At 39.7% G+C, this 15884-nt stretch overlaps 1 protein-coding gene across 1 annotated transcript in view; it reads right to left on the bottom strand.

Annotated features, from left to right (window-relative positions):
- gpc1a (glypican 1a) overlaps positions 1–15884 on the bottom strand; it is a 66696-nt gene that overhangs the window by 15014 nt on the left and 35798 nt on the right. The window contains exons 2-4 of the mRNA XM_088350073.1: positions 12758–12916; positions 6227–6444; positions 14–187 (exon numbers count right to left, since the gene is read on the bottom strand). Coding sequence (XP_088206199.1) covers positions 14–187; positions 6227–6444; positions 12758–12916 — 551 coding nt within the window. The remainder of the gene's footprint in view (positions 1–13; positions 188–6226; positions 6445–12757; positions 12917–15884) is intronic.

Here is a 15884-nt window from a genome sequence, read left to right as displayed (position 1 = left end):
GGCACACACTGACCTGTGAGACCTTTCTGACAGCCTCCCCGCTGATGATCAAGCCTTGGACAAATGACCTGGCTGTGACAAAAGCCCGAATAACCTTTACTTTCATATCCCAGGGGAAGTCGCCGAATGGTCGCAAGGTCTCTTGTTGCTTAGCAACACACTCGAGGTACTCCTCAGACAGGGTGACCTGCAAGGGTAGAGACAGAGGCGCATAAAACAGATTATTTTTTCATTCACATTGTGTAAATCATGGGTCTCAAACTCAATTTTCTTGGGCCAAATCAGGTTAAAAAATGTTCTTAAAATCTTTGTTTTTTTAAATCTATACAGAATAAGATCTAGAAAAAAATGAAAATGTAGGATTCATGTAAAAAGCATTTCAAGTCAAGTCAAGTCATGTTTATTTGTGACGCCCTTAATCACAAGAAGTCTCAAAGGGCTGCACAGACCACAGATTATTGCAAACCACAGACTATTATAACACCATCTCCTGATCTAAAACCTACATGAGGGCAAATAATACATCGATATTGTCAACATATTTGATCAATTGGTCTACGCATAAACAAATATAAGTACCGTATTTTCCACACTATAAGGCACACCTAAAAGTCTTAATTTTTTTTTCAAAAGCTGACCATGCGCCTTATAATACAGTGCGCCTTATATATGGCTCAATATTAAATTGCAAGGTCTCGCAACTTACGCAACAGCCGTCGACTCGATTTTCCCCCGAACGTGGAGTAGTCTGCGGTGTATGCTGGGATTTATATACCGGCGTTTCATTGGCTAACCAATGTGTCAATCATCCGTTAAATCGATCGCTATTGGCTGAAGTTATTCGGAGCCTCGGATAGGCTAGAGGGCCAAAACAAACCCTGCAATTGGCCGAAAAAGATGACTGAATAGCAAGCTTGCTAAACTACGCCATAAAGAAACATGTTTCATTAGTCTGTATTTGTAAACATTTTACTCTCCTGGATTTACTACACTCACGGTTGTAAGAAGACCATGATTGCGTATCATTATTGAACGTGAGAACTTAGGTGAGCTATGCGGCTTTATATTTTCCCGGTATCTTGTTTTAGAACGATCTTGATGTTGCTGTGATGAGTTGAGTGAATTAAACTCAATTCCAAGTGTTTATTGTCATATGCACAGTAAAGTTGCGAGCGAAAAAGAAAATAGAAACTAAGGAATGGTTGGCATTTCTTGAATCCCAAGACTTTAACCTTCCGAATGATATTTGGAACGACGCACTTGAGTGACATCGTACGGACACCGCATCCGCACGTGTCTACGACACGTATTTGCTTCTTTGCAAGCTTTGGGAATGTTAAGGGGGTAATCAGTTGGACTGAATCATCTGACTGTTTTGTCAAAGTTCCCATTGTAGCGCCTTATAATCTGGTGCGCCTTATCTATGGAAGATATAGGACCAAAAACTATTTTTTCGGGGTGCGCCCTATAACCCGGTGCGCCCTATAGTGCAGAAAATACGGTATATATATGCATTCAAGTGCATATGACAAAGATCAGCCTACATTATCCTTGTATTGCCGAGGTATCGGATTTGAGACTCTGTATCGGCAGATACGAAAGATCCAATCGATCATTTTTTTTTCCCTCCAGGCAGCCTGCGACTAAAACATTTTGCCCACCACTGGTCTAGACCGACTGATCTCATCTCATCTCTCATCTCATTAGCTACACCGCTTATCCTCAGTAGGGTCGCCGAGGTGCTGGAGCCCATTCCAGCAATCATCGGGCAGTGGGCAGAGGACACCCTGAACCGGTTGCCAGCCAATCGCAGGGCACACAGGGACAGACAACTCGCTCGCTTATTCACACCTAGGGACAATTTGGACCACCTAAAATGCATGTCTTTGGAATGTGGGAAGAAACCGGAGTGCCCGGAGGAAACCCACGCAAGCACGGGGAGAACATACAAACTCCGCACAGGAAGTCTGGAGCTGGATTTGAACCCACGCAGGAGGTTCCCAAGACATGAACTGTGCTGCACATGCGCTAACCACTGCGCCGCCGTGCTGCCTAGACCGACTGATAAAAACCCAAATTTCATTTTTAGGCTATAATGCCCAACTCTAAGATGAATTTTTTGAACTCACTGAATGAATCCATAATCCGCATGGGCTGGACTTAGTGGTATAAAAAAAATCACGCATTCAAAGAACGACAATAATGATTTGAATAATACATACATACCTTAGAGTGTATGCACATACATATTGCGCAGAAGTCTGGGGCAATAATTACAAAAATTCACGACAGCCCCTTTTTATCCTCCAAAAACGTGCAATTAGAACCATACACTGGGTAGGTGTTAGGATTGTATAATTATATTTATCCTACAGTTGACATTTAATATGTTATATGTGTTCTCAGCCATTTTGAAGAGTTCTCAGCCTGTAAGCTGCTCTTCAAGGCCATGAGTTGTTTTTGATGTACAGCCTGTCTTTTGTCTCACATACCAATGGATACACCCTGACCTGTGCATGCCATAACTCAAGTTGTTTTTCTCCAAGAACCTGAATATTAGAAGGGAGGGTTCGGAGACGTTTTCAGAGCGAGCGAGCGAGCGAGGAGGAGATTCTAACAGCTTGGTCTCCGCGGCTCTCATAATAATGATTAATAAAGTAACTAATTCTAAATAACCGATTCTCTATGTCTTCTTTTATTTCAGAGCGTTTTATTAAAAATGTTGGGGACTTGAACCTAACAGTAGGATATCGAGATTAGATAAAATGAGATGATTTAGTACATTTTTTCACTGCACAACTGTTATTTAAGGTCAGCAAAAACATAGTGCCGGAAAACATCCATAAATCATTCATTCGGAAAGAGGGAAATTATAACTTAAGGGGCTGTAGTGAATTCATGATCCCAAAGGTGAGAACCACCAGGAAAAGTATGTGTGTGTCTGTGTGTGGAGTCAAATTTTGCAACAATTGACAAGACGAGATCAAACAATGTCCAACTATTCACTTGTTCAAATTTAAATACAAAAAAACATTACTGGCAGAATACAGAGATGAAGAAAATGGGGTATGAGTGGTGCGGGAGATTGGGAATAGTGCGTCTAGTTAACTTTGTATTATTGTTGCTACTCTTATATCACAACTCTTATTATTAATATCATTACAATTGTTATAATATCAAGATGAAGGGGTAGGGAATATAAGCATTTGCTTCTTTTTACCCCTTTTCGAACATATTATGTAATATCATTTTGTTGTTGAGTTATTGTTTTTGTTCTGTTTTTATTTTAATGTTCAAATAAAGTTTTTCATTCATTCATTCATAATCAACAAAAATAGATGAACTATCAATTTATATTACTTGTAGGTGGAGACATTTTTATTTTCAGTCATAACATAGACCTAATGTCTTCTTGCTGCTACAAAAAGCAAAAACCTTTTGAAAGGCTGGGCTAAAATATGAGAAACTGTCATGATTACCGATTCGAAACAAAATGATTCTTTATAGTAATTTCATACCTGTCAACCTGTACGTTTTTGCCGTACAAAGTACGTTTATTGTGCATTTTAAGACGTGTACGACGTACAAGAAAATCTGTACGGAAAAACGCAAATTTGTCAATGATGGGTACCATCCGGTATACACCGACGATCACGAAACGGCAAATCAATCGAGTCAAACGAGTTCGCCGCGGCAGCCTCTATCTCGGTGTCGTTTTTTTCGCTTGATGCTACTTTGCGTATGGGTCTGCCGCCTGGGGATTTCCCATCATGCATCATTCCGTGGTAGTTGTGTAGTGAAAGGAAGTCCGTCTCTTTTTAGAGAACCGGCTTTTTCGGCTCAACTCATTAAAGAGAGCCGGCTCTCAAAGGGCTCACTTGCTTTGATGCACTATGTTACGAATTATGATGTTGTATAAAGAAGTTCAGAAAAAAAGGAAGTATGAAAGGAGAAAATGAAAAAAGGCAGGTTTGTGGTTATCCCTTTAATCAATATATTACCAACAATAATTGAATGCAGAAAATGAATTCATCATTTGAATAAGAAAATTATATTTGCATATATTTTTTCTTTCTACGGTGAACGTCCAAGCTACTTCATTTTTAAACTTTTTTATAATAAACCTCATTCATGTCGAGCAACTCAGGATCTCACAACAAAATGTTCATTAACAATATATATGATATAACGAAACACATGTAGAATATAAACTTAAACTACATAAATAAACACGTTTGTAAAAAAAAATGGTGTATTTTGTATTTTGTAAGGGAAAATACGACAGTTTGTAAGGGCGCGACAGGTATGTAATTTTCAGATTTCTACAGTACTTTTATAAGTTGAATACCCGAGATTGTTTGTTTTTTAGGTTTGTTCTTGATTATTGAAAGAATGAATGAATGAATGAATATATAAATAGATAAATAAATAAATACATGAGTAAATATTTGTACAATTCGGGTTCTTGATAATCGCGGGATGTTTTACTTTTTTGTGTTCAGCTTTAGCGTCTTAACGAGTTGAGGGGGATCCCATTCTTCACAGAATGAATGAATGACTAAATACATAAATGAATAGATAAATAAATAAATACATGAATAAATATTTCTACACTGCGGTCTGACGGCTTCCTCTTGGAAGCCGGGGGTTTAAAAGGGGTCAGGGAACCAATCAGCACTCAGGGCTGTTGGTGCCAATTGGGCAGTCACAGGTGCCCTGAATCAGCAACATTTTGTGTTTTTTTTCTTTTTCTTTTTTTCCATTAGATGTTTCATTTATGATTTTGTCATGTTTGGAAAAAAAAAGTTTCATTCATTCATTCAATTATTCATTCATTCATTCAACAGAGTGCACATTGAAGTCAATGTAAGTTAATGTACTTTCTAAAAACGCATTTTTATCCAAGTGCTCACACTGCTGTACTTATCTCTCTCTCTCTCTCTCTCTCTTTTTTTTTTTTTCTTTCTTTCTTTGTTCCTCTTTGTCTCTCTCTGTCTTTTTACCTTCTTTTGCTCCCTCTTCCTTTTCTCTTTCTTTTCTATCTCTTTCGTCCCCTTGTCTCGCTATTTCTCTTTTTATCTCTTTTGTTTCTCACATTCTCTCTCACTCGCTCTCTTTTATCCCTCTTTATCTTTCTCCCTTTCTCTCTTTCTTTGTCCCACCTTCTCTTTTCCTCTCACTCTCTTTCCCATATTGCTTTCTCTCTATTTTTATTTATCCTCAATCTACTAGTCTTTCTTTCTTTCTTTCTTTCTCCATTTCCTTCTCTCTTTCTTTCTTTCTTTCTTTCTTTCTTTCTTTCTTTCCATCTTTCCTCATTAGTCCGGCCCCTGAGAGAATGTTTGTTCTATCGTGTGGCCCCCGAGTTAAAGCGAGTTTGACACCGCTGATCTAGGACAATAGTGAACCTTTAGTGTGTCTACTTGTACAAGAATGTTGGGGACACAAAAAATACAATTATGATTGCAGAAGTTAGGAAAAATGAGGGCAATGAGCGCCAAAAGTTGTCTGAGGCAAAGCTAAATCAAGATTCAGAGGAAAATGCAGTTGAGACATTCTGTCAGGATTCATGTTGTGACTAGATAATAAACGGTTGTGCATTTAAACCTCTTATTGTCATGACGACTCATTGCACTCACGTGTGCCCGCTCGTTTGGCGCCAGCTGCTGCTGGTTACCTGATTGGTTCCCCCTCCTATTTAAGCTCAGTGCTTTCACTCACCCTGGGTCAGTCCGTCAGCGAACCTCTATTTACACAAAGGCCAGCATTTTGACTTTGACTCCCGTCGGTCCCGTTTTGTCACCCATATCCCACTCGTCTGTTCCTGATTGCCCGTTTGTCTACGGCTACGACTCGTTTTTGACCCCCGACCACGTTCTGATCTCCCGTCCCGGCTAACGACCCGTTTTTGACCACCGACTACGTTCTGATCTCCCGTCCCGGCTATCGACACGTTTTTTTCCCCCGTTTGACCACGCTACGATCTCTTGCTCAGGAAGATCCACTTCGCATTCCAAACACGCTCCGGTCCCGTGAGCGGCTTGCTTCCCTCGTCCAGCAAGCACCGGATCGCTGGCGTGTTTTTCCTCTAATATCGATAAACGTTACGCGATTGGGTTTACCATTTGTTCTGGTTCTGACACTTTTTGAAAAAAAAAAAAAATACAGTAGATTTGTTTTGCTTCGTGCATCTCAACAGACTCCCAATAATGGATTTCTTACTCACGTCTCTTGGAGTGGAGCCTTTAAATGTGCGTTCCAGAAGGCGGGACCAGAATTCGCTTAAAGTCTCATCCAAGTTAAGAGCGGACCCACGATAGTATTGTTTCAGGTCAGTATACAAGTTGCCATACAGTCTTGTGTTTTGGGAGTAAAGGGCACCCAGGGGAGACAGCGTCTCCTGGAGGGAGCGTTCAGAGTGACTGTGAAGTTCAGTAAAATAGGCTGGGAGGGAGAAAAAGAAGAACAAAATCAGATAAAGGCAGACATTATTTGAATTAATTCCTTATTTGAATTATACAGTTGGTATGAGGTCCAAATCAACAAAAAATTGGTAATTTCTTCAGTGTCGGTAATAAGTTGAAACATAACACAGAAAGTGGTAACAACAGATATAATTCCGGCACGAAAAAACAGAAGAAGTTCTTCAGAAGATCGCGGAGGCAAGGAAAACACGCGTGTTGAAGCAAACGATTCGACGAAAGAAAACAAACAAAAGAATGCTCCTGGCAGGAAAAGGACTTTCCTGCCAAAATAGACTAAATTCTATTCCTGGTTACGCTATGAGGAGGATGATAATGGATTGGACCTTGAGAAGGCATTACAACCAGGGTTGGGTGGGGTTACTTTAACTGGATTACTTTCAATTACTTTTGGATGACTCCAATACCAAATCTGCTAATAAAAGACAAAAGAAACCAAATATGAATAAAATGATGACTCACAACACGCGGTAAGCTTTCTCTCCTGGCTTTGATCTCTTTGATCTCCGGCAAAACGAACATAAGATGCGACAGAAACAAAATGAAAATAAATCCAAACAGCTTGCCAACATCATGTGTTCCATTACTCCCTAAGCCTGCACAAAATTTAGTCATTTTATTCATTTTTAGTTTATTTAGTCTTTTATTAGCATATTTGGAGTAATCCAAAAGTAATTGAAAATAATCAAGTTTAAGTAACCCTACCCAACCCTGATTACGACTATGGCGGGACAGCAAACCACGAAGAATTTATGAACTGAAAAATCTGAAGTGATAACTTCTTTGTATTAGCAATTAACTGTGATGATTAAAACTGAATGAAAATATAGATTTATATTATATATTTGTCACCGATTTACAATTTCAACGGCGATAACACAAAATTTTGGGGACCCATAGGCAGTGTTCCCTCTAAACTGCGCGCGTGCGCAATCGCGCACTGCCGGCACATTCTCAGCGCACAAAAAAATCTAGCCAGCGCACAAAAATGAGGGCTCAAAATTACTAATTAAGAAGCGACTTAAGTCAAAGTTACAGTGCATGAAGGTAAAAATACACGGGTTCCCCAGATGTTGTGCTCTAAATGCGGTATTTTGAAGTCGAGACGAATTAGAACGAAGTTGAGTAAAGTTAGTAGAGTTTGTCGAGAACCGGCTTCTTCGGCTCGGCTCACTAAAAGGAACCGGCTCTTTCGGGTCCTAAACGGCTCTTCAGGTTGTTTTTGCTTCTTTAATCCCAACATGACCAATTATTATGTAAAATTATGCACAAATGACTTAAAGGAAGGGGGGGAAAGAACAAAAAAGAGAAAAATACCAAAATGAAAAAGTAGTGAAAAGCTGAGAAAAAAAGAAACAAAAGGAAAAGGAAAAAAAAGAAGGAAAAATTTAGAAAAAAAGCCAGAAAAAAAGAAAAGAAAGAAATGTAGGAAAACAGTAAATAGAGAACAAAAAGAAAAAAGTAACAGCTCAGAAAAAATAAACACAATGAGATTTTTTTTAAAGGAATTTGAAAAAAAGTAGAAAAAAAACACCGAAAAAAGAAGAAAAAGTTTGTGTTGCATTCAAATAATTTCCAATGATATCAAGTGAATCTTGTTGCCAACATTGTACTTAAAAAAAAATGGGATTAAATACAGTTCTGTATCTTACAACCGACTCAATAAGCCCCCAAAAATGTTAATATTATGCGACAAAATATATCAGGAAATAAAAGAAATGGATATCTTGTGAAAGAAATGTAAAAACAAATGGCGTTTGTAGGCCGTACAACCTTTGCAATCGTACATGAGTCAATTCATTCAAAAGAGAAAAATAAATTTGCATTGCCGGAAACTCAGCAAAATGTAACGTGATTTCAAGTTTTGGACATGTTTGATAACGATTTAGTTGCCACACTTGGGATTGCCGTTGATCACTGTTGTTTCAAGCGTTGCTCACCGACTTTGTGTGAACGCTCAGACCCGTAAGGAAAATTGGAGGGAACATTGGTATAGATCAGGGGTGTCAAACTCATTTTAACTCGGGGGCCACACGATAGAACAGACATTCTGTCGGGGGCCAGACTAGTAGATTAAAGAGAAAGAAAAAGAGATAAATAAATAAGAGAAAGAGGGAGGGAAAAGGAGAGAGGGCGGGACAAAGAAAGAGAGAGAGGGGTAAGCGTGAGAAACAAAAGAGATAAAAAGAGAAGGCGTGAGAGAGGGGGAAAAGAAAGGGAGAGGAAGAAAGAAATCCAAGGAGAAATAGAAATACAGAAGGAGAGAAAAGAGAAAAGAAAGCGCAAGGGGTAGGAAGAGAGAAAGAGAAAAGAGAGAAAAGGAAAAAAGGAAATTAAAGCAGAAGACGTTAAAAAGACACAGAGAGAGATAGAGACAAAGAGCAACAAAGGAAGAGAATAAGAGAGACACAGAGAGTGAAAGAGACTGAGACAGAGAGTGCGAGAAAAGGGAGAGAAAGAAATACAAGTAGTGTCTTTGTTTGAGGCGCATGGATTTGGCAACATCAAGTTGACATATTTCAACCTGCAGCTCGTTTTTCTCTTGCGCTTCTTTGAGTGTTGTCTCGCGGGCCGGATTCAATCCCTTAGCGGGCCTGATCTGGCCCACAGGCCGCCTGTTTGACACATGTGGTATAGATCATAGATTTCTGAGCAAGCGACCCATGACTTTTCCCAGGTAAAACGAACACTGGTATTATCCATTGTTTTTCGATGACGCCTTCCCTTTCTCTTTCTTTCCCGTTCCTCCTTTCATTCCTCCATGTCTCAGATGTGAGGTTTGGCCTCCCGAGTGGGTCAACTGCTCATTAGCTGAGGCAGCCATTGCCCCGGGGGACACCCCCCGTCGGTGGGTTTTTCTGGATCGGGGGATCGGCTTATCGCGTCTCATTGTGTCTGCCTGACTCTGGCCTCATTATAGCAGCCGGTCAGGGCTCCCTTTGAGCGTCTTGACGTATAAATCCCCCACGCAAGCGCCGCGAGTTAACATAAAGTCAGCGGGTTCATCCGGTAATCACTTCGTAGGGAAACCGCACACACTCTACATCACGGGTGTCAAACAAGCAGCCAGATCAGGCCCGCTAAGGGATTGAATCCGGCCCGGGAGACAACACTCGGAGAAGCGCAAGAGAAAAACAAGCTGCAGGTTGAAATAGGTCCACTTGATGTTGACAAAGACACTGTACTTGTATTTATTTCTCTCTCTCTCTCTCTCTCTCTTTATTTGTTCCTCTTTGTCTCTATCTCTCTCTGTGTCTTTTTACCTTCTTTTGTTTTGTCTTCCTTTTTTTTTCCTTTTCTCTCTCTCTCCTTTCCCTTCTCTCTCTCTCTCTTTACCCTTCTCTATTTTTCCCCTCTTTCTGTTACTCTTTGGATTTCTTTCTTTCGCTCTCTTTCTTTTCCCCTCTCTCACTATTTCTCTTTTTATCTCTTTTGTTTATCACGTTCTCTCTCTCTCTCTCTCTCTCTCTCTTTCTCTCTCTCTTTCACTCTGTCTTTTTACCTTCTTTCGCTCTTTTTCTTTTCCCCTCTCCCACTATTTCTCTTTTTATCTCTTTTTGTTTCTCACATTCTCTCTCTCTTTCTTTTACTTTTTACCTTCTTTTGCTCGCTTTTCCGTTTTTTCACTTCTCTCTCTCTCTCTCTCTCTCTCTCACTCTCTCTCCCACCCTTTTTCTCCCACTCTAAGTCTCTGTCTCTTTCACTCTCTGTGTCTCTCTTTTTCTCTTCCTTTATTGCTCTTTGTCTCTTTCTCTCTCTCTCTCTCTTTATTTGTTCCTCTTTGTCTCTATCTCTCTCTGTGTCTTTTTACCTTCTTTTGTTTTGTCTTCCTTTTTTGCCTTTTCTCTCTCTCTCCTTTCCCTTCTCTCTCTCTCTTTACCCTTCTCTCTTTCTCCCCTCTTTCTGTTACTCTTTGGATTTTATTTCTTTCGCTCTCTTTCTTTTCCCCTCTCTCACTATTTCTCTTTTTATCTCTTTTGTTTATCACATTCTCTCTCTCTCTCTCTTTCTCTCTCTCTCTTTCACTCTGTTTTTTTACCTTCTTTTGCTCTCTTTCTTTTCCCCTCTCCCACTATTTCTCTTTTTATCTCTTTTTGTTTCTCACATTCTCTCTCTCTCTCTTTCACTTTTTACCTTCTTTTGCTCGCTTTTCCGTTTTATCACTTCTCTCTCTCTCTCTCTCACTCTTTCTCCCACCCTTTTTCTCCCACTCTCTGTCTCTTTCACTCTCTGTGTCTCTCTTTTTCTCTTCCTTTATTGCTCTTTGTCTTTTTCTCTCTCTGTCTTTTTAACTTATTTTGCTCTAACTACTTTTTTTCCTTTTTCTCTCTTTTCTCTTTCTCTCTTTCTACCCTTCCCACTTTCTTTTTTCTTTTCTCTCCTTCTGTCTTTCAATTTCTCTTTGGATGTCTTTCTTCCTCTCCCTTTCTTTTCCCCCTCTCTTATGACTTTTGATCTCTTTTGTTTCTTACACTCTCTCCCTCTTGGTCTTTCTTTGTCCCACCCTCTCTATTTTTCCCTCCCTTTTTCTCTTATTTCTTTATCTCTTTTTCTTTCTCTTTAATCTACTAGTCCGGCCCCTGACAGAATGTTTGTTCTATCGTGTGGCCCCCGAGGTAAAATGAGCTTGACACCCCTGCTCTACATCAAGGGTCTCCAACCTGTTGCCCGTGGGTGCCATCTGGGGACAGCTGAGGTGCCCGGGGACCTGTTCTTAAAATACCCCAACCGTGATTGCGTGCTTCTGCATTGTGCTTCAGCGCCATCCTCCAGCGTGTCTGACGGGGGCATTGTGATTTTTGGGTAAAATGTTTTTTTTTTGTGGTTGACTGAGTCAAATGAACCCCACTTCCTACTTATCTCTCTCTTTTTTCATTCTTTCTCTCTTTCTCTATTTCTTTCTCTTTTTCCATTTGTTTCTCTTTTTCCATTTTCTCTCTCTCTCTCTCTCTCTCTCTCTCTGTCTTTCTTGTTCTCTTACTTTCTTTCTCTTTTTCTTTCTTTTTTACCCTCTTTTCTTTTTTATCCTTCCTTTTTTCTTTTTTTCTTTCCTTTTAAGAACAGGTCCCCGAGCACCTCAGCTGTCCCTTTTTGCCCTTTTTTCTTTCTCTCTGTAGGTCTTTCTCTCTTACTTTACTTTTCTTTCTTTCTTTCTCTTTGTCTCCCTTTTTCTTTCTTTCTTTCTTTCTTTCTTTCTTTCTTTCTTTCTTTCTTTCTTTCTTTGCTTGATTGCTTGATTCTTTCTTACCCTCTTTTCTTTTTTTTTCTTTTTCATCTTTTTTTTCCCTTTTTTCTTTCCTTTTAAGAACAGGTCCCCGGGCACCTCAGCCGTCCCTTTTCGCCCTTTTTGTTCTCTCTGTCAGTCTTTCTCTCTTACTTTACTTTTCTGTCTTTCTTTCTCTTTGTCTCCCTTTTTCTTTCTTTCTTTCTTTCTTTCTTTCTTTATTTGCTTGTTTGCTTGTTTCTTTCTTACCCTCTTTCCTTTTTTATCTTTTTTTTTCCCTTTTTTCTTTCCTTTTAAGAACAGGTCCCCGGGCACCTCAGCTGTCCCTTTTCGCCCTTTTTGTTCTCTCTGTCAGTCTTTCTCTCTTACTTTACTTTTCTTTCTTTCTTATTATCTTTCTTTCTTTCTTTTCTTTTTCCACTCTTTCTTTTTCATTTTCTTTTTCATTCTCCTTTCTTTCTTTCTTTCTTTCTTTCTTTCTCTCTCTCTCCCTCTTTTTCTCTGATATTCTTTTTTCTCTCTCCCTTACTCTTTCTATCGCTTTTTATTTCCTTCTCCCTTTAATTGATTAACTTGGTAATAACGTAGTAACATTGTAAGTTTTAGAAATGTATATGAAAGTAGGTGCCCTATGCACCAATAAGTAGCAAAAAGTAGCTTGGCTCGTTACTTTTGGAATTATATACATATATTTATCCAACAGTTGACATTAATATGTTATAAGTGTTCTCAGCCCTTTTTGTATAGTTTTCAGCCGTAAGCTGTTCTTCAAGGCCATGAGTTGTTTTTTGTTTCTGTCTGTTTCACATCCCAGTGGGTGCACCCTGACCTGTGCATGCCATAACTCAAGTTGTTTTTCACCAAGAACCTTAATATTAGAAGGGAGGTCATCTTCAGAGTGAGGAGGAGATTTGTAACAGCCTGGTCTCCGCCGCTCTCATTATAATGATTAATAAAATAACCAATTCTCGATGACCGATTCTCTATGTCTTCTTTTATTTCAGAGCGTTTTATTAAAAATGTTGGGGACTTAAACCTAACAGTTACATACTGTCAAAGCTTCTATAGAGGGTGTTGATGGCGGCCTGCAGAGATCTTCCAGCCTCCTTGATTAGCGCCTCTATCTCTCGTGCACTTAAGTCCTCGAGGTTTTCCTCCATGATGTTAGTGCAACAGGTTGGACCCTGTGGACAGGTCCTGGGATGGTCACCTGGTGAGGGGGAAAACACAGAAGTTACCACTGATAAGCTAGGGCAGTGTTTTTCAATTTTTCTGGTGGTATTGTCAGGTGCGCTGTGGTAAATTATTTTGTGTGCCTGTGCTGTCTAGCGCCTGGCAGAGTTATTATGTAGTATAGTACTCTTCAGGGTTTGTCCACCTTTTACATGGCAGATTTGATCTATTTTTCTTCATTTAATGTGTGGTCTATCGAGTCCGATTGCCCATGGTAATGGCAGCCATTTCAAGCATTTTCAAGCACTTCTCACAAAACTATTTTTCAAAGCATTTCTAAGGATTTCAAGCACTTGTACGAACCCTGGAAACACTACCGTGACTACTGGACACTTATTCGCCGTTTTTGTAATAGTTTGGCCGGGGGTGCGACTTATACTCCAGTGAGACTTAAATGTGATATTATCAACACCTTATAATATCATTGACTTTTAATTTTGTATTACCGGTACTGTCTATCACTTCACATGTTATTTTCATATTAAACCACAAGAGGGCAGTCTAGACCTGTGATGATAAGTTCACCTGAAGGGATGGAGGTGCGTTGGGGCAGCAGGGACAATGCCTGGTTGTGGTATGAAAATGGTGAAAGTAAGAAAAGGACTGTTCTAATTTCAGTCAAATACAGTTAAAAAGGAAAGACTTTATTTGAGCACTTCTGAAAAATTCACATAATTGCCATGATGATTTTCAGCCATGGTGTGAGCAAGTAGAATATTTTTGAAGTTACATAAACTACATTTAAATAAAGTAAATCAAAATGCGAACTTATTTTGGGAGATAAGTTTCATTCTAACAGTTGAAGGATTTTATACATTTTAGTGTTAAGGATTTTATACGATTAAATACAAGTTACATTTATTGAGTGCAATGAAGATTTTCACCGAGTAGGCTTCAGGTCACGCTGTTCCAAATGCGGAATGTTTTGGCTGGGGAATTTTGATAACAGGACTCTGACGAAGGACGGCAGGCATTGTTTTGATAAACACTCTCGTTTTTTGAATTTTTCCGGACATCGAGGCGAGGGGGCGGACCCCACGTGGGGGCTTTCCTGGCACGCCCATGGGAGGAGCCGGCACACCAGCTTGCGGAAAAAACGTGGGCCGAGAGAAGGAAGCAGAAGATCGAGAGTGAAGGCTCGACAGAGACTCGAGCGACACTAATTCGGCTAATTCGATGGAGTTCACTTAGTTGAATTATTTAAGAAATTAAATCTGCCCCGTGTGGAAATGCCGGTCTCTTGTTCATTTTTCCATCAAAAAACCAGCGCGCATTTTAGGTGAATGTAGGTTGTGTTTGGTTAATGGCGTCAGATAACTCATTTGAACAAATTGGTAAACGGTACATTCTAAAATGTAATTCCTAACACAGTAAAGGCACCAAAAAGTCCAAAGGAATTCTACTAGACAAGGAAGAAAACACGCCAGACTGAGCATCCACCTTTTCAAATTCAAAGCCAGAGGCATGATGTGTGTTCATGTGTGTAAATCCGAGACCCACATCTGAGAAAGGTTCAGGTTGAGGAAGATGCCCAGAGCTTTCTGCATTGTCTTGCATGTCAGTCCCACAGATCACTGGTCCCAGTGCGCAAATCTATGTGAAATGAGAGGATGGGCGGTTCGGGGAGGATGGAATCCAATTGCCAAACAAGGCAGGTCGAAAAAAAGAGGATAGTCTCCATAAATCTTTCATAGAATCTAGCTGCAGAATATAAATCTTAATGTGAATTATTACATGGGAAATAGCATCCGCACATAAATACTGTACATATCTTGTGCTTGCCCTGAATTTATGATATAAGCCATTGCGGGCCTCAAAGTCCTTTGTGTGCAGTTTGTTATCTTTTCAGTGGGTGAGGACCAGTGTTGGGACTAACGTGTCACAAAGGAACGCAATTCATTTTCTCAGTAGCGAATAGAGTAACGCCTTCTTAATAAATCTTTGGAATTTCACTGTCTGATTAATGCATGGTGCCTTAAAACAGGGTGCCAGAAAACATCCAACAATTATTCCTTCGGAAAGAGGGAAATCATAACTTGAGGTGTCAGGCGGGACGGAAGGAAAACTGTGATCACTTGCACTCGTTTCTTGGTTTTTATTGGAAGGAAGAAATGACAAAGCGTGATTCTTCGGAATCGTCGTGTTGTTGGTCGGGGCGTCGTCGTGTTCGAAAATGTGATCAGTAATCAGACGGGCAGGGCAGGTCGTAGTCAAATTCGGAAACGGGTCGGCAACGGAGATCGAGTAGAAAAACAGGAGGCAGGCTAAGAGTCGGAGGTAGGGGCTTTCTGAGCAGATGGCAACATGTAGCATAGTACAATCAGACAGCTTGTTTCTGGATGCTGAGGATTTAAACGGACAGGGTGCGCCAATCAGCTGTCCTGGCTGTTGGCGCCAAATCCTGAGCACAGGTGTTCCAGATCCAGGTGATTGTGACATGAGGGGCTGTAGTCAATTCAAAATCCCAAAGGTGAGAACAACCAGGAAAAGTATATGTGTGTGTCTGTGTGTGGAGTCAAACTTTGGAATAATTGACAAGATAAGATCAAACAATGTCCAAATATTCATGTGTTCAAAGTTAAATACAAAAAAACATGACTGGCGAAATACAGGGATGAAGAAAATGGGATATGAGTGAGATTGGAAATACTGCGTTTAAAACTATGGTTAACTTTGTGGTTATTGTTGTTATTACTATATCATAACTGTTATTATAAATATTATTTGTACTCTTATTGTTATTATTATAAATAAGTATATATATATATATATATATATAAGTATATCCATGAGATTTTGTTATAATAGACACAAGAGAAGAGGATTTGTAAAATGTATTTCATAGGGGTAGGGAAAATAAGCATCTGCTTCTGACTACCCCTATCGAACATGTTATGTAACATTATTTTGTTGTTGACTCATTGTTTTTGTCCTGTTTTTATTTT

The sequence above is a fragment of the Urocampus carinirostris genome, chromosome 12 (assembly GCF_059441175.1).
Source record: "Urocampus carinirostris isolate Australia breed hairy pipefish chromosome 12, RoL_Ucar_1.0, whole genome shotgun sequence".
NCBI lineage: Eukaryota > Metazoa > Chordata > Actinopteri > Syngnathiformes > Syngnathidae > Urocampus > Urocampus carinirostris.
The sequence above is the reverse complement of the archived record's forward strand: the minus strand, read 5'-3'. Positions and strand labels throughout refer to the sequence as shown.